Raw genomic sequence first — 18,755 nt, forward strand, 5'->3', positions numbered from 1 at the left:
GACTGGGGGGGAACGTGTGATCAGACTGGGGGGGAACGTGTGATCAGACTGGGGGGGAACGTGTGATCAGACTGGGGGGGAACGTGTGATCAGACTGGGGGGGAACGTGTGATCAGACTGGGGGGGGAACGTGTGATCAGACTGGGGGGGAACGTGTGATCAGACTGGGGGGGAACGTGTGATCAGACTGGGGGGGAACGTGTGATCAGACTGGGGGGGAACGTGTGATCAGACTGGGGGGGAACGTGTGATCAGACTGGGGGGGAACGTGTGATCAGACTGGGGGGAACGTGTGATCAGACTGGGGGGAATGTGTGATCAGACTGGGGGGTGACATGAATCAACTGAGCGGCCTGCGGGTGGCGCTGTCCAGGGAGAGTATAAATACTCGGGCACGGGCCCAGCTTGCGCAGGACATTCTTTAACGGGAACTAGTGAAGGACACAACTAGCCCTCCATGTTGTAAAACAGTTGATTAAAGCTTTGTTCAACGCTTAGACCAAGTGCCTAGTAGCTTGCTTTCTTCAGGGGAGGGGGGTGTGATCAGACTGGTGGGGGATGTGTGACATATCTGTGACCTTGGTTGTGATGAGGCTGGGAGTGAATGGATTAGTGGGGAAAATGCTACAGTCACTTATAAAACATGTAATAGCAGAGCACTTGGAAAACAGTGACAAGATCAGACAAAGTCAACATGGATTTACAAAAGGTAAATCGTGCTTCACTAATCTGGAATTTTTTGAGGATGTAACTGGTAAAATAGATAAGGGTGAACCGGTGGATGTGGTGTATTTGGACCTGCAGAGGGCTTTCGATAAGGTCCCACATAAGAGATTAGCGTGCAAAGTTAAAGCGCACGGGATTGGGGGCAAGGTACTGACTTGGATAATGAACTGGTTGGCAGACAGGAAGCAAAGAGTTGGAATAAATGGGTCTTTTTCCGAGTGGCAGGCAGTGATTAGTGGGGTACCGCAGGGGTCGGTGCTAGGACACCAGTTATTCACTATATATAAATGATCTAGACGAGGGAACTAGATGTAATATCTCCAAGTTTGCAGATGACACCAAGCTGGGTGGGTGTGTGTGCTGTGAGGAGGATGCTGAGAAACTCAGTATGATTTGAACAGGTTGGGTGATTGGGCAGAAGCATGGCAGATGCAGTATAATGTGGATAAATGCGAGGTTATTCACTTCGGTGGGAATAACAGGAAGGCAGATTATTATCTGAATGGCAATAGATTGGGAGAAGGGGAAGTGCAACAAGACCTGGGTGTCCTTGTGCACCAGTCGCTGAAGGTAAGCATGTAGGTGCAGCAGGCGGTTAAGAAGGAAAATGGTATGTTGGCCTTCATATCGAGAGGATTCGAGTACAGGAGCAAGGATGTCTTGCTGCAGTTGTACAGGGCCTTGGTGAGACCACACCTTAGTATTGTGTGCAGTTTTGGTCACCTTATCTGAGGAAGGATGTTCTTGCCGTGGAAGGAGTGCAGCGAAGATTCACCAGGCTGATACCTGGGATGGCAGGAATGACGTATGAGGAGAGATTGGGTTGATTGGGCTTATACTCGCTGGAGTTTAGAAGAATGAGAGGGGATCTCATTGAAACTTATAAAATTCTAACAGGACTGGACAGACTAGATGCAGGAAGGATGTTCCCGATGGCCGGGGAGTCCAGAACCAGGGGTCACAGTCTAAGGATAAGGAGTAAGCCATTTAGGACAGCGATGAGGAGGAATTTCTTCACCCAGAGAGTGGTGAACCTGTGGAATTCTCTACCAAAGAAGGCAGTTGAGGCCAATTCATTAAATATATTCAAGAAGGAGTTAGATATATTTCTTAAGACTAAAGGGATATGGGGAGAAGGCAGGGACAGGGTACTGAATTTGGATGATCAGCCATGATCTCATTGAATGGCGGAGCAGGCTCGAGGGGCTGAATAGCCTACTCCTGCTCCTATCTTCTCTGTTTCTATGACTGGGGGAGAGGGACGATCTGTAATGTGTGACCTTGGTTGTGATCAGGATGGCAGTGATGAGAATGGTTTTGAGCTGACGATGGACCTGGAGCTGGCGCAGAAGCAGAAGGATCACATACTTCACATCCTCAACAACGGCTCGCTGAAGGAACTGAAGACCCTCCAGAGAGTTGGAGACAAGACAGCCAAGCTGATCATGGGCTGGAGAGAGATGAACGGATCATACAGTCAGGTACCTGTCACGGCCACTGGGCTGTGGAGCCGGGAGGGCCGGACGTTCCCAGAGCTTGTAGCCCCCTCTCCCAAAAATCGCAACTCCAACTCATCAGTGTGTAGACGGTAGGTGTGCATAGGAGGGCAAATCAGCCAGGGTTCCTGCTCTTGATCACTGTCCAGTGACCCCTGGGTTAGAGAGAGGGGAAATCAGCCAGGGTTCCTGCTCCTGATCACTGTCCAGTGACCCCTGGGTTAGAGAGAGGGGAAATCAGCGAGGGTTCCTGATCACTGTCTGGTGACCCCTGGGTTAGAGGGAGGGGAAATCAGCCCGGGTTCCTGCTCCTGATCACTGCCCAGTGACCCCTGGGTTAGAGAGAGGGGAAATCAGCCAGGGTTCCTCCTGCTGATCACTGCCCAGTGACCCCTGGGTTAGAGAGAAGGGAAATCAGCCAGGGTTCCTGATCACTGTCTGGTGACCCCTGGGTTAGAGGGAGGGGAAATCAGCCAGGGTTCCTGCTCCTGATCACTGTCCAGCAATCCCTAGGTTAGACAGGTGAAATCAGCCAGGTTTCATAGTGGGCAGCGGGTAGGGGAAGGAGAGGTGACGGGGGAACGCAGTGCCAGGGGCAGAGGAGCTGGGGAAGGCCAGTGCCGAGGGGAGCGGCGGAAGTGCTGTGTGCCCAGCGGGAAAGATGCTGCTGCTCGCCAGGTTTAACTTCCTGGTGTGTTTTTTTTTTCCAGATAGAGGATCTGGAGAAAGTCGGAATGTCGGCCAGGCTGCTCTCCACGTTCATGAAGGTGAGAGTGTCTTTAACACCGTGCAGGGGCAGCTCCTGTCTGTCTGTCACCCTGAATAAACCGTGACTGCACAGTTAGTGCGTGATCCATAAATTATTATGGGGAATAAGGAAATGGCAGAAACGTTAAACAAATATTTTGTATCTGTCTTCACAGTATTAGACACACAGCGCATACCAAAAATGGTGGGGAACCGAGGGTCTAATGAGGGTCAGGAACTTAATGTAATTAATATCAGTAGAGGAAAAAGTACTAGAGGAACTAATGGGACTAATAGCTGACAGATCCCCTGGTCCTGACGGCCTGCATCCTAGGGTTCTAAAAGAGGTGGCTGAAGAGATAGTGGATGCCTTGGTTTTCATCAGAGAAAAAACAGGGAACTACAGGTGGCATAGTGGTTAGCACTGTTGCCTCACAGCGCCAGGGACCCGGGTTCAAATCCGGCCTCGGGTGACTGTCTGTGTGGAGTTTGCACATTCTCCCCGTGTCTGCGTGGGTTTTCTCCGGGTGCTCCGGTTTCCTCCCACAGTCTAAAGATGTGCAGGTTAGGTTGATCTGGCTATGATAAATTGACCCTTAGTGTTAGGGGATTAAATACGTGGGGTTACGGGGATAGGGTGAGATATGTGTCGGTGTAGGGGTTACGGGGATAGGGTGAGATATGTGTCGGTGCAGGCTCGATGGGCCGAAATGGCCTCTATCTGCACTGTGGGGATTCTGTGATACAGGCCAGTTAGCCTGACATCAGTTGTTGGGAAAATGCTGGAATCCATTGTTAAGGAAGTGGTATCAGGGCACTTAGAAAATCATAACATGGTTAGGCAGAGTCAACGTGGTTTTATGGAAGGAAAATCGTGTTTGACACATTTTATTAGAGTTTTTTAGGATGTAACTAGCAGGGTAGTGTAAGGGGGGGCTTCTTTTACCTGGTTTGCGGTAATTCACCTGGTCAGGCAGCCTTGCTGCTACACTGTAAACCAATCTCCAATAAACCAATTTTCAAACAGCGGCTTCGAATTGCTACCCCACCTTCCAGTTCTGACTGCAGGACTTATAATTAATATTAAAAACAGACACATGGTTTGGATGAGAGAAAAATCAAGCTTTATTAACTAAAAGAAACTATAATCAAAATATCAAACTATACCACACGAACACAGTAATTACAGTAAAATTGCTTAAATGGGGGAATGCAGACGGTAAAAACGAGGGTTAAGTGGCTACAATGTTAATTAAACAATCTTAGCAAATCCCCTTAATTACCATCCCCCAACTCCTTACTAGGCTGCTTTGCTGAAGAGTCAGAAACTCTGCTCACATGTGGTCCAGCGAAGTGAGAGAGGCGCTCACCTGTGGTCTCAGGAAGTAAAGAGAGAGCGATAGCTTCTCGGGAGCTATTATATATACCTGGTGAGGCCCCCCCCCCCCCCCCCCCCACCCTGCTGTTTGCCTGTCTGGGAAAATTTGCGCCCAAAAAGTTCCAATTCACATGAGAAAAGCTGTGATTGGCTAACTCAAAGTGGTTGGACTGGGTTAGTGTGTCTGCACTGTGGGGCTGAAATGTTCCCACCCACATCCGGAGTTTACCTGGGCTGAAACAAAGGGAATGCAACAGCCCTATTGTCCAATAATAGGTGATTCAAAAACCCATTCATTGCTTAAACTGTTGCATATCAAAAACCCGTTCCACAGTTTCAATGTCTCATTGTCTGTGAGTAGTTATTGAATGTCTGAGTGGCTGTGTAAACGAGCAGTTTCAAAACGATTGGCCTGCGGTTTTCTCAAGTGGGCTAATCTCTTAAGTAAATAAACAACTTCAAGTGCTTTGAAGGGAACCTCCCTTTGATTGGCAGGTCTGACTCACAGCCCCTGTATCCTCCCACTTTTTCACACACACAACTCGCTGCGAGCTGTTTTGCTGCTTTGTCCTTTTGGCCAAGCTTTCTGTGGCCATTTTAAAACATTTTGTGATTGCCTAAACTCCAGGGAACAATTTTATTACTAAAAGCACTGTCTTAAGGTGTGTGAATATTTTCCACAGAGCTCTTCGACTCCGGTGTTGTCCACGTTCTGTCCATCTCGGAGCAGTCTTTTGCGGTTCTAGGCACATATTTTAAAACACTGTAGACAAGTCACATCACCCGATGTGGACCAATATTTTCAATCTTCAGGGAACTAGGGGATTTTGCGAAACCCCTACAGTAAATAAAGGGGAACCAGTGGATGTAGTATATTTGGATTTCCAAAAGGCATTTGATAAGGTGCCACATAAAAGGTTATTACATGAGATTAGGGCTCATGGGGTTGGGGGTAATATAGTAGCATGGATAGAGGTTTGGTTAACGGACAGAAAACAGAGAGTAGGGATAAACACATCATTTTCAGGTTGGCAGGCTGTAACTAGTTGGGTGCCGCAAGGATCAGTGCTGGGGCCTCAGCTATTTATAATCTATATTAATGACCTAGATGAAGGGACCGAGTGTTTTGTATCCAAGTTTGCTGATGACACAAAGCTAGGTGGGACACACAGTCTGCAAAGGGATATCGATAGACTAAGTGAGTGGGCAGCAAGGTGGCAGATGGAGTATAATGTAGGGAAATGTGAGGTTATTCACTTTGGTAGAAAGAATAGAAAAACAGAATTTTTTAAATGGTGAGAAACTTTCACATGTTGGTGTTCAGGGAGATTTGGGTGTCCTCGTACAGGAAACACAGAGTTAACATCAGATACGGCAAGCAATTAGGAAGGCAAATGGCATGTTGGCCTTTATTGCAAGGGGCCTGGAGTATAAGAGTAAGGAAGTCTTGCTCCAATTGTACAGGGCCTTGGTGAGACCACACCTGGAGTACTGTGCACGGTTTTGGTCTCCTTATCTAAGGAAGGAGATACTTGCCTTGGAGGCGGTGCAACGAAGGTTCACTGGATTGATTCCTGGGATGAGAGGCCTGTCCTATGATGGGAGATTGTGTAGAATGGGCCGATACTCTCCGGAGTTTAGAAGAATGAGAGGTGATCTCATTGAAACATACAGGAAACTTTGCAACCTGTCGGTGCCGAATATCACATTGTATCAAAACTGCCGGACATACAAAGTTAATGTTGAAGCATACGGAGGTTTTCATCTCCGTATCTGACAACAAACACTTGCTTAGCAACAGCTTCTAAAGAGTCGGCTGCAGCTACAGACCTTGCAGTGCCTGACTGGGGGGGGGGGGAAAAAAGAACGCGAACATTTAGGACTGAAATGAGGAGGAATTTCTTCACTCAGAGGGCGGTGAATCTTTGGAATTCTCTGCCCCAGAGGGCTGTGGAGGCTCAGTCGTTGAGTATATTCAAGGCTGAGATCGAGAGATTTTTGGACTCTAGGGGAATCGAGGGATATGGGGATAGTGGAGATGAGGCAGAAGATCAGCTGTGATCTCATTGAATGGCAGAGCGGGCTCAAGGGGCCGAGTGCTGCTCCTATTTCTTATGTTCTTACTCTGCTGAATAAACAGTGACTGTGTAGTTAGTGAGTGCCCCTTACCCTGGGTTATCATGATAACGCTCCTTGTCTTTTGTGTTTTCCTAGGCCAACGTGCTCAGCTGTCTAGTGAAGTGAGTGTTGGAGCGGTAACTGCAGAGTGTGAAGGTTGAACATCTCCTGGTGGCCGGTCTTTAAACTGTCAGCGACTGTGCTGGAGGTCACCTTGCCTCCCAGAGACTGATGTGCATTATCGGACCTTTTCTCTGTACTCTGTGTCTGTCTGTGTGTGTGTGTGAGAGAGATGTGAATCTGTCTCTGTCCTCTGCTCGTTCCCCACACCAGAGTACGGACGGAGGGCGTGTCGGTCGCGCACGCTGTGGTTGGGGAACGGGGATAGTTGAACCCACAGACCGTGCGGGAGGGCAGAGCCAGCCTAGACTAGTCAATCCCTGGTGTGTGCAGGCCACTGTTCTGTCCTCGGACCGGTGTTGGGGGCATTGATCCGATTGCCAGTGAAGGAGCCGATCCCACCAGCCACACCCGGCGCTGACTCGGATTTAAACCTTCTCATCGGGCCTTGGCCAGCAAGGCTTCCATAAACACTTTTTATATATTAAAGCGTGAGTCTTGTCTCAGCCTGTATTGTAACATACGACTGCCACCACCGAATTTTAAATATTCTCTGTTCTAAAGTGTGATTTTTATAGTGTATTTTATTAAAACTTATTTCTAATTGCAAATTTATTGTACGACACCTTTGTCGCAGTGAAATTTCAAGCCACAGCCTCCTCACTGCAGTGGTTTCAGGGGAAACATGGGCCAAATCAGAACGTCTTTACCAGGTGCAATCCCAGGGAGAGGGAGAGTGATCGGAGCCCTGCTTGCTGTGTGTTCTGTTCCGAGCTCGGCGCTCCGCTGTCCCTGGGCGGCTTGGTGAGAGCAGTGGTCAGGACAGGAGGAATTTCTCCCCATCAGATGAGCTTTAGGGGGACCATCCAACTGTGGGTGCAGGCCTTTCAGTCCCACACCAGGTGATATCCGCTAACTGACCACAGGCCATTCCTGCTCTGTGACTAATGCCCCTTCGCTCTGTTGCAGCCTCTTTACACACGGTTCAATCTCATAGAAAGTTACAGCAGGGAAGGCGGCCATTTCGACCCATCGTGTCCACGCCGGCCAACAGAGAGCTATCCAGCCTAATCCCACTTCTCCGCTCTTGGGCCGTAGCCCTGCAGGTTAGAGCATCCCAAATGCACATCCAAGTACTTTTTGACCCCTCTGCTAAGGGAAATAGGTCCTTTCTATCCACTTTATCTAGGCCCCCTCATAATTTTATACACCTCAATAAGGTCTCTCCTCAGCCTCTCCGGTCTTTCCTCATAGCGAAGATTCTCTACTCCCAGCAACATCCTTGTAAATCTCCTCTGCACCCTCTCTCTAGTGCAATCACATCTTTCCTGTAATGTGGTGACCAGAACTGCACGCAGTACTCTAGCTGAGGCCTAACTTGTGTTTTATACAGTTGAAGCATAGAAACATAGATAGGAGCAGGAGTAGGCCATTCGGCCCCTCGAGCCTGCTCCGCCATTCAATGAGATCATGGTTGATCATCCAAATTCAGTCCCCTGTCCCTGCTTTCTCCCCATATCACTTGATCCCTTTAGCCTTAAGAAATATATCCAACTCCTTGAATATATTTAATGAATTGGTCTCAACTGCCTTCTGTGGTAGAGAATTCCACAGGTTCACCACTCTGGGTGAAGGAATTCCTCCTCATCTCAGTCCTAAATGGCTTACCCCTTATCTTTAGACTGTGACCCCTGGTTCTGGACTCCCCAGCCATCGGGAACATCCTTCCTGCATCTAGTCCTGTTAGAATTTTATAAGTTTCAATGAGATCCCCTCTCATTCTTCTAAACTCCAGCGAGTATCGACCCAATCTCTCCTCATACGTCATTCCTGCCATCCCAGGTATCAGCCTGGTGAATCTTCGCTGCACTCCCTCCATGGCAAGAACATCCTTCCTCAGATTAGGCGACCAAAACTGCACACAGTACTCAAGGTGTGGTCTCACCAAGGCCCTGTACAACTGCAGCAAGACATCCTTGTTCCTGTACATAACCCCACGGCTAATAAAGGCAAGCATTCCATATGCCGCCTTAGCCACCTTATCTACTTGGCTTGCACTCCAAGGTCCCTTTGTTCCTCTACCCTACTCTGTGTATTCCTGGGCTATCCTTGTCCTTTTCCATAACTACCTTAAATCTAACTGAATTATGGTCATGAGCACCAAAATGTGCCTCTTACCTGCCCAGCTTCATTCCCTAAAACGAAGTCCAGAATCGCCCCCCTCCCTTGTTGGGCTTGCTACATACTGGCTAAGAAAGTTCTCCTGGATGCATTTTAGGAATTCCGCACCCTCTATACCCTTCACACTAATTTTATCCCAGTTAATATTGGGGTAGTTGAAATCCCCTACTTTTACAGGAAACTTTGATATCCGGCACCGACAGGACCGAGCTGTTGCCGTCCCGACAAACCAGCGCTAATGTTAAAACATACGGAAGCTTTTGAGCTCCGTATCTAGCAACAGCTTCTAAACAGTCGGCCGTAGCTTGCAAGCGTCTGTAGCTAAGCAACAGCTTTAGCTAGACCTTGCAGAGCCTGACTGGTGGGGGGAAAAAAACTTACTGAACCGACTCCTGAATTTTGCCAGTGGCTCGAGCCAGTTTCCTGTACTGCCCTATAGTTTTTGCTCTTCTATCTCCCTCTCACTGTTTGGGGGTCTGTAGTACACTCCCAGCAGTGTATTTGGCCTCATTTGATCATCCCTCCTCACAGCAGTAATAGTTTCTTTAATCAATACCACGACCCCCCTCCCTCTCTGTCTGAAAATCCTATAACTAGGAAGGTTAAGCTGCCATACCTGCCCCTCTTTCAGCCACGTCTCTCTAATAGCTATAATATCATAGTCCCAAGTATCTAGCTGTGCCCTCAGCTCCTCTGCCTTGTTCGCTATACTCCTTGCATTGAAGTATACACCATTTAGGACAGGAAAACCTCATTGATTTACTATCAAGCCCTTGATTCCTCTTTCCAATTTGGTTTTCTTCCCTCCCTACTGACTCTACCCTCAGGTTCCCTGCCAAGCTAGTTTAAACCCTCCCCAACAGCACTAGCAAACCCTCCCGCGAGGATATTGGTCCCATTCCTGTTGAGGTGTAACCCGTCCGGCTTGTAGAGGTCCCACCTCCCCCCAGAAACAGTTCCAATTCCTCAGGAATCGAAAGCCCTCCCTCCTACACCATCTTCCCCAGCCACACATTCATCTGTTCTATCTTCCTATTTCTGTACTCACTAGCACATGGCACCGGTAACTGACTGTCCTTTGAGTAGCAGTGGAGAGCCCACGCCAGAAGTTTGGAAAAAACAGGCCTTTATTCACTTGTCTGCGACATTTCAAAACTTGATCATTGGGTTTTGTTTAAAAGTCCTGAATCTTCAGGGTTTTCCGCCCCTTTCCTGCTGCGACACTGGGCGCCGAGCTGGAGCACAGGGCGGGACCGCGGAGCTGGGACCATCCTCTTCCTCACTCGGTGAAGCCTAGTTGCAACATTCCATCGCCGGGGGAGGGGGTGCTCAGTCCGTGAGGCCAGTGCTGTCCAGAGATTCCTCGTACAGGACCACCGCAGAGGGATCTGTAACAAGACAGGGAGAGAGTGTTAACAGCAGACTCGACCCGCCTCTCCCCACCCTCACACTCATTCAAAACGGTCACCCCTCAACACTGGGCCTCTCGCCAGCGAGGATCAGCCCAGGCTGGAGCCGGGGCCTTTCCTGCTGCGTGTGTGGGGCTCAGCCCCCGCTGCGGGTGGGGTGTTTCTTTTATATCCCAGTGTTTTAATTCGGCGCTCTCACACATTACCGTTCCCCCCCCTCCAGCAAAAGGCAATGTGCAGCTCACCCAACAGGCCGTAGAGGTCTGGGGCAGAAACTTAACTGGACCAGCCGCATAGATACTGCGGCAACAAGAGCAGGTCAGAGGCTGGGTATTCTGCGGCAAGTGTCTCACCTCTTGACTCCCCAAAGCCTTTCCACCATGCACAAGTCAGGAGTGTGAAGGAATACTCTCCAACACTCAAGAAGCTCGACACCATCCAGGACAAAGCAGCCCTCTTGATTGGCACCCCATCCACCAGCTTAAACATTCACTCCCTCCACCACCGGCGCTGCAGTGTGTACCATCTACAAGATGCACTGCAGCAACTCGCCAAGGCTTCTTCGGCAGCACCTCCCAAACCCGCGACCTCTTCCACCTAGAAGGACAAGGGCCGCAGGCGCATGGGAACACCACCACCTCCAAGTCCCCCTCCAAGTCACACACCATCCTGACTTGGAAATATATCACCGATCCTTCATCGTCACTGGGTCAAAATCCTGGAACTCCCTCCCTAACAGCACTGTGGGAGTACCTTCACCACACGGACTGCAGCGGTTCAAGAAACAGGAGCAGGAGTCAGCCCTTCGAGCCTGCTCCGCCATTCAATATGATCATGGCTGATCCTCTATCTCAATACCATATTCCTGCTCTCTCCCCCTACCCCTCGATGCCTTTGGCTCACTGCCACCTTCTCAAGGGTAATTAGGGATGGGCAATAAATGCTGGACTTGCCGAGAATGCCCACATCCCAGGAATGATTTTTTAAAAAAGCAAGCTGTCAGCAAGGACCAGGGACAGAGGGGAGCGGGAACAACCATGTAAATGGAGCCACTCGGTATCTGCTCTCAGCCCGCGGCTCCACCTCTCTGTGCAGAGCTGTGCCCCGAGGACAGGGAGGGAGTCTGCTTCACACGCACACACACACACATCGCTCATGTGAAAACTCTGGTGCGCAGAGTGGAATGATCCTGCAGAACCTGCTCACACACGACCAATGCAGGCTCTGTAGCAACAAGTTGAACACCGCAACCCTCACCTCGTTTGTGCCTCTCCCAAATCCGATCCCATTCTAGAAAAACAAACAGGACATAGATTAGCACACTGACAAATTCAGGCTCACATTGCAGTCTCCCTCCCACTCACTCAATCTATGGGACTCCGCCAGTCTCCCCATAACCTACCAGGCACCTCCCTGCCCCCAGTCTCCCCCTCGCCCTCAAACTCTAGATTAGTTTGATGGGACAGTGTAGAGGGAGCTTTACTCTGTATCTAACCCCATGCTGTACCTGCCCTGGGAGTGTTTGATGGGACAGTGTAGAGGGAGCTTTACTCTGTATCTAACCCAGGAGTCACCGGACAGTGAGCAGGAACCGTAAGGATTAGGAGCAGGAGTCAGCCATACGGCCCTTCAAACCTGCTCTGCCATTCAATAAGATCAACCTCATCTCCACTTTCCCACCCAGTCCTCTGGAGTCCAAAAATCTATCGATCTCAGCCTTGAATATACTCAACGACTGAGCCTCCACAGCCCTCTGGGGTAGAGAATTCCAAAGATTCACCGCCCTCTGAGTGAAGAAATTCCTCCTCATCTCAGCCCTAAATGGCCGACCCCTTATCCTGAGACTGTGACCCCTGGTTCTAGACTCTCCAGCCAGGGGGAAACAACCTCTCGGCATCGACCCTGTCAATCCCCCTCAGAATCTTGTATGTTTCAATGAGATCACCTCTCATTCTTCTAAACTCCGGAGAGTATCGGCCCATTCTACACAATCTCTCATCATAGGACAGCCCTCTCATCCCAGGAATCAGTCTAGTGAACCTTCGTTGCACCGCCTCCAAGGCAAGTATATCCTTCCTTAGATAAGGAGACCAGAACTGTGCACAGTACTCCAGGTGTGGTCTCACCAAGGCCCTGTACAATTGGAGCAAGACTTCCTTACTCTTATACTCCAACCCCCTTGCAATAAAGGCCAACATGCCATTTGCCTTCTTTATTCCTTGCTGTACCTGCACGCTAGCTTTCTGTGTTTCTTGCACGAGGACACCCAAATCTCTCTGAACACCAACATTTGAAAGTTTCTCACCATTTACAAAATATTCTGTTTTTCTATTCTTCCTACCAAAGTGAATAACCTCACATTTCCCCACATTACACTCCATCTGCCACCTTACTGCCCACTCACTCAGTCTATCTATATCCCTTTGCAGAGTCTTTGTGTTCTCCTCACAGCTTACTGTCCCACCTAGCTTTGTATCGTCAGCAAACTTGGATACATTACACTCGGTCCCTTCATCTAGGTCATTAATATAGATTGTAAATAGCTGAGGCCCCAACACTGATCCTTGTGATACCTCAGGCTCTGTACCATCAGCAAACCTGGAAACATTACATTCGGTCCCTTCATCTAGGTCATTAATATAGATTGTAAATAGCTGAGGCCCCAACACTGATCCTTGCGGCACCCCACTAGTTACAGCCTGCCAACCTGAAAAAGACCCGTTTATCCCTACTCTCTGTTTTCTGTCCGTTAACCAATCCTCTGTCCATGCTACTATATTACCCCCAACCCCATGAGCCCTAATCTTGTGTAATAACCTTTTATGTGGCACCTTATCGAATGCCTTTTGGAATCCAAATATACTACATCCACTGGTTCCCCTTTATCTACCCTGCTAGTTACATCCTCAAAAAACTCTAATAAATTTGTTTAACACGATTTCCCTTTCATAAAACCATGTTGATTCTGCCTAACCATGTTATGATTTTCTAAGTGACTCGATACCACTTCCTTAACAATGGACTCCAGCATTTTCCCGACAACTGATGTCAGGCTAACTGGCCTGTCGTTCCCTGTTTTTTCTCTCCCTCCTTTCTTGAATAGCGGGGTTACATTTGCTGCCTTCCAATCCGCTGGGACCGTCCTAGAATCTAGGGAATTTTGGAAGATCACGACTGATGAATCCACTATCTCTTCAGCCACCTCTTTTAGAACCCTAGGATGTAGGCCGTCACCCTGGCTGGTTTCCCCTCTCTCTAAACCAGGGGTCACTGGATAGTGATCAGGAGCAGGAACACTGGCTGATTTCCCCTCTCTCTAAACCAGGGGTCACTGGATAGTGATCAGGAGCAGGAACACTGGCTGGTTTCCCCTCTCTCTAAACCAGGGGTCACTGGATAGTGATCAGGAGCAGGAACACTGGCTGATTTCCCCTCTCTCTAAACCAGGGGTCACTGGATAGTTATCAGGAGCAGGAACACTGGCTGATTTCCCCTCTCTCTAACCCAGGGGTCACTGGGCAGTGATCAGGAGCAGGAACCCTGGCTGATTTCCCCTCTCTCTAAACCAGGGGTCACTGGGCAGTTATCGGGAGCAGGAACCCTGGCTGATTTCCCCTCTCTCTAACCCAGGGGTCACTGGGCAGTGATCAGGAGCAGGAACCCTGGCTGATTTCCCCTCTCTCTAACTCAGGGGTCACTGGGCAGTGATCAGGAGCAGGAACCCTGGCTGATTTCCCCTCTCTCTAACCCAGGGGTCACTGGACAGTGATCAGGAGCAGGAACCCTGGCTGATTTCCCCTCTCTAACCCAGGGGTCACTGGACAGTGATCAGGAGCAGGAACCCTGGCTGATTTCCCCTCTCTCTAACCCAGGGGTCACTGGGCAGTGATCAGGAGCAGGAACCCTGGCTGATTTCCTCCTCTCTCTCTAACCCAGGGGTCACTGGGCAGTGATCAGGAGCAGGAACCCTGGCTGATTTCCTCCTCTCTCTCTAACCCAGGGGTCACTGGGCAGTGATCAGGAGCAGGAACCCTGGCTGATTTCCCCTCTCTCTAACCCAGGGGTCACTGGATAGTGATCAGGAGCAGGAACCCTGGCTGATTTCCTCCTCTCTCTCTAACCCAGGGGTCACTGGGCAGTGATCAGGAGCAGGAACCCTGGCTGATTTCCCTCTCTCTAACCCAGGGGTCACTGGGCAGTGATCAGGAGCAGGAACCCTGGCTGATTTCCTCCTCTCTCTAACCCAGGAGTCACCGGACAGTGATCAGGAGCAGGAGCCCTGGCTGATTTCCCCTCTCTCTAACCCAGGGGTCACCGGACACTGATCAGGAGCAGGAACCCTGGCTGATTTCCCCTCTCTCTAACCCAGGAGTAGCTGGACAGTGATCAGGAGCAGGAACACTGGCTGATTTCCCCTCTCTCACTAACCCAGGGGTCACTGGACAGGGATCAGGAGCAGAAACCCTGGCTGATTTCCCCTCTCTCTATCCCAGGGTGTGCGTGCGTGCTCGGACAGTCTCTGGGTAAACCGGGCTATTGTGGACCCCACACACGCACCCCACTCACGTACCTGTGGAGAAGTAGAGAACGACAGCCTGGAGGTCGAGTGTTTGCGACGCTGACCACCGCTCGCAGCTGGGGCTGAGTCTATGTACAGGGGAGCAGCCGGGGCTGAGTCCTCCGGGGTGCCCGGGGCCAGGATCCGGGGGCTGAGAGTTCAGGCCGGTGTGATGCTGGGTGTCCGAGCTCTCCCCGCCAGGGCCGGGCTCGGTGATGAACGACAGGCCCCACTGGTTGTGGAAGATGGCGCCCAGGCTGTGAGCGGGGCCGGGGGAGAGGCGGGGTCCGCCTTCGCTGCCACTGCTGTCATCGCTGGCTCCCCCGCCGCTCTCCGGGGCCAGCGGTCCGCCGCGGCTCAGGTTCTCCTTCACCTTACTGGCGTAGCTGATCCGAGGCACCGTCCGCGCGGTGCTGCTATCCACGGGGAAGGCAGCCGGTGGCTTGAACAGCGTCCACCTCTCCTCCAACGGCTGCTCCCCCGCCTCCTCCTCGGCAGCGCCGCGACTCCCCTCGCCCTCGTCCTGGGAGGCGGGAGACTCCCTCCCCCCCTCGCCCTCCCGGGTCCTGGCCCCCGGCCCGCCCGCGTACTCCCTCCCCCCGGGCCGGGGCTTCCACCTTCGGGAGCCGCCGGCGTAACCGTTCATTGCCCCGTCTCCCGGCCTCCTCTCGAACCGCCGGCCGAACTCCCGGCCAAAGCCCCTCCGCTCCCCCCGGTGAAGGTGGTTGGCACTCCTGCTCTTGCCGTCCGGCCCCGGCGTCCTCCACATGGGTCGGTAGTAGCCGCCCTCCCCCCCCGGGACCCTCCCCGTGGGCCGGTAATAGCCGCCCTCTCCCCCCGGACCCCGCCCCATGGGGCGGTGGTACCCGCTCCCCCCCTCCTCCTCCGCCGTCCAGCGCCCGGCGGTACTTGGCACCGATGCCATTCGCCGAGCCCAGAGCCCTCGGCTCCTCCGCCTCCCGGCTTGCCGAGCCATCCATCTCCTCATCGGCGCTGTAACCGTTACACTCCCGGGCACCTGCCAACATGGAGAAAGAGAATGAATATCAGCGATGCTGCTCACTGCGACCGCACCAGGCCTTCACTGTAGGGGGCACGATTAAGAAATTCGCAGGTGATACAAAGATTGGCCGCGTGGTTGATAGTGAGGCAGGGAGCTGTAGACTGCAGGAAGATATCAATGGACTAGTCAGGTGGGCAGAACAGTGGCAAATGGAATTCAATCCGGAGAGGTGCGAGGGCCAACAAGGAAAGGGAATACACATTAAATGGTAGGACACTGAGCAGTGTAGAGGATCAGAGGGACCTTGGAGTGCATGTCCACAGATCCCTGAAGGTAGCAGGGCAGGTAGATAAGGTGGTTAAGAAGGCATACGGGATGTTTGCCTTTATTAGCTTGTTAGGCCGCAGCTAGAGTACTGCGTGCAGTTCTGGTCACCACATTACAGGAAGGATGTGATTGCACTAGAGAGGGTGCAGAGGAGATTTACGAGGATGTTGCCTGGGCTGGGGAATTTTCGCTATGAGGAAAGATTGGATAGGCTGGGGTTGTTTTCTTTGGAACAGAGGAGGCTGAGGGGAGATTTAATTGAGGTGTATAAAATTATGAGGGGCCTAGATAGAGTGGATAGGAAGGACATATTTCCCCTAGCAGAGGGGTCAAAAGCCAGGGGGCACAGATTTAAAGTAATTGGTAGAAGGATTAGAGGGGAGTTGAGGAGAACTTTGTTCACCCAGAGGGTGGTGGGGGTCTGGAACTCACTGCCTGAAAGGGTGGGAGAGGCAGAAACCCTCATCACATTTAAAAAGTACTTGGATATGCACTTGAAGTGCCGTAACCTACAGGGCTACGGACCAAGAGCAGGAAAGTGGGATTAGGCTGGGTAGATTTGTCGGCCGGCACATACACGACGGGCCGAATGGCCTCCTTCTGTGCCGGATAGTTCTGTGACTGATGGCTTCAACCAACCCCCCGCCTCACTGTAGACACTGCCCAACACTGCATTTGGCCCACAGTCGCACCTCGCCCCCGTCCCGACCCCTCGCCTTTCCCCCATCCCAACCCCTCGTCCCCCGTCCCCTCGCCTCCCCCCCGTCCCGACCCCTCGCCTCCGCCCCGTCCCGACCCCTCGCCTCCCCCCCCCCCGTCCCAACCCCTCGCCTCCCCCACCCCGTCCCAACCCCTCATCCCCCATCCCGCCCCCTCGCCCCCACCCCTCGCCTCCACCCCCGTCCCGACCCCTCGCCTCCCCCCCGTCCCGACCCCTCGCCTCCGCCCCCGTCCCGACCCCTCGCCTCCCCCCCGTCCCCTCGCCTCGCCCCGTCCCGACCCCTCGCCTCCCCCCCCCGGTCCCGACCCCTCGCCCCCCCCGTCCCGACCCCTCGCCTCCCCCCCCGTCCCGACCCCTCGCCTCCCCCCCGTCCCGACCCCTCGCCTCCAACCACCCCCGACCCCTCCCCCCCCCCGTCCCGACCCCTCGCCTCCCCCCCGTCCCGACCCCTCGCCTCCCCCCCGTCCCGACTCCTGGCCTCCCCCCCCGTCCCGACCCCTCGCCTCCCCCCCCCCGTCCCGACCCCTCGCCTCCCCCCCCGTCCCGACCCGCCTCCCCCCCCCGTCCCGACCCCTCGCCTCCCCCCCGTCCCGACCCCCGCCTCTCCCCCCGTCCCGACCCGCCTCCCCCCCGTCCCGACCCCTCGCCTCCCCCCCGTCCCGACCCCTCGCCTCCGTCCCCTCGCCTCCCCCACCCGTCCCGACCCCTCGCCTCCGCCCCGACCCCTCGCTTCCCCCGTCCTGACCCCAGCCTCTCCCCCCGTCCCGACCCCCGCCTCTCCCCCCCGTCCCGACCCCCGCCTCTCCCCCCCGTCCCGACCCCCGCCTCTCCCCCAGTCCCGACCCCCGCCTCTCCCCCCGCCCCGACCCCTCGCCTCCCCCCACGTCCCGACCCCTCGCCTCCGCCCACGTCCCGACCCCCGCCTCTCCCCCCGTTAACGGGGGATTTGATGGAGGTTTTTAGGAATTTGAAAGGAATTGATATATGGTGGATAGAGAAAGCGCAGGAGTGCAGGACATGGGGAGAAAACCTTAGACTCTCTGTGTCTCTGTCTCTCCCTGTCTCTCTCCCTCTCCTTGTCTCTCTCTCTCTCCCTCTCCTTGTCTCTCTCTCCCTGTCTCTCTCTCTCCCTCTCGCTCTCTCCCTCTCCCTGTCTCTCTCCCTCTCCCTGTCTCTCTCCCTCTCCCTCTCCGTCTCTCTCTCCCTCTCCCTGTCTCTCTCTCTCTCTCTCCCTCTCCCTGTCTCTCTCTCCCTCCCTCTCCCTGTCTCTCTCTCTCCCTCTCCCTGTCTCTCTCCCTCTCCCTCTCCGTCTCTCTCTCTCCCTCTGTCTCTCTCTCCCTCTGTCTCTCTCTCCCTCTCCCTGTCTCTCTCTCTCTCTCTCTCTCCCTCTCCCTGTCTCTCTCTCTCTCCCTCTCCCTGTCTCTCTCTCTCCCTCTCCCTGTCTCTCTCTCCCTGTCTCTCCCTCCCTCTCCCTGTCTCTCCGTCTCCCTCCCTCTCCCTGTCTCCCTCCCTCTCCCTCCCTGTCTCTCCCTCTCCCTCCCTGTCTCTCCCTCTCCCTGTCTCTCCCTCTCCCTGTCTCTCCCTCTCCCCGTCTCTCTCTCTCTCCCTGTCCCTCTCTCTCTCCGTCCCCCTCTCTCTCTCCCTGTCCCTCTCTCTCTCTCTGTCCCTCTCTCTCTCTGTCCCTCTCTCTCTCTCTCTGTCCCTCTCTCTCTCTCTCTGTCCCTCTCTCTCTCTCTCTGTCCCTCTCTCTCTCTCTCTCTGTCCCTCTCTCTCTCTCTCTCTCTCTCCCTCTCTCTCTCTCTCTCCCCCGTCCCTCTCTCTCTCTCTCCCTGTCCCTCTCTCTCTCTCCCTCACTCTGTCTCTCACACTCTCTCTGACTCTCTCACACTCTCTCACTCTCTACGTCTCTCCCTCTCTCTCCCTCTCTGTCTCTCTCTGTCTCTCTCTGTCTGTCTGTCCCTCTCTCTCTCT

The 18,755-nt window shown here is 53.1% G+C and overlaps 2 protein-coding genes across 2 annotated transcripts in view; one reads left to right on the plus strand and one right to left on the minus strand.

Annotated features, from left to right (window-relative positions):
* Positions 1–7,196, plus strand: part of LOC147094615 (kinesin-like protein KIF22) — a 73,352-nt gene extending 66,156 nt beyond the window's left edge. Inside the window, exons 13-15 of the mRNA XM_085974450.1 lie at positions 2,022–2,207; positions 2,933–2,989; positions 6,562–7,196. Coding sequence (XP_085830576.1) covers positions 2,022–2,207; positions 2,933–2,989; positions 6,562–6,591 — 273 coding nt within the window. The 3' untranslated portion in view covers positions 6,592–7,196. The remainder of the gene's footprint in view (positions 1–2,021; positions 2,208–2,932; positions 2,990–6,561) is intronic.
* A 2,679-nt stretch (positions 7,197–9,875) lies between these two features.
* LOC147094617 (uncharacterized) lies at positions 9,876–16,743 on the minus strand. Its single transcript, XM_085974451.1, is given in 4 exon segments — positions 9,876–10,154; positions 11,433–11,465; positions 14,746–15,610; positions 15,612–16,743. Coding segments are annotated over 4 exon segments (1,107 nt in total). The 5' UTR covers positions 15,762–16,743; the 3' UTR covers positions 9,876–10,095.
* Between the last annotated feature and the right edge of the window lie 2,012 nt (positions 16,744–18,755).

Source organism: Somniosus microcephalus, unplaced genomic scaffold, assembly GCF_052327205.1.
Source record: "Somniosus microcephalus isolate GS21.2 unplaced genomic scaffold, FLI_Smic_1.0 unresolved_chr1, whole genome shotgun sequence".
In the NCBI taxonomy this organism is placed as follows: Eukaryota; Metazoa; Chordata; class Chondrichthyes; order Squaliformes; family Somniosidae; genus Somniosus; species Somniosus microcephalus.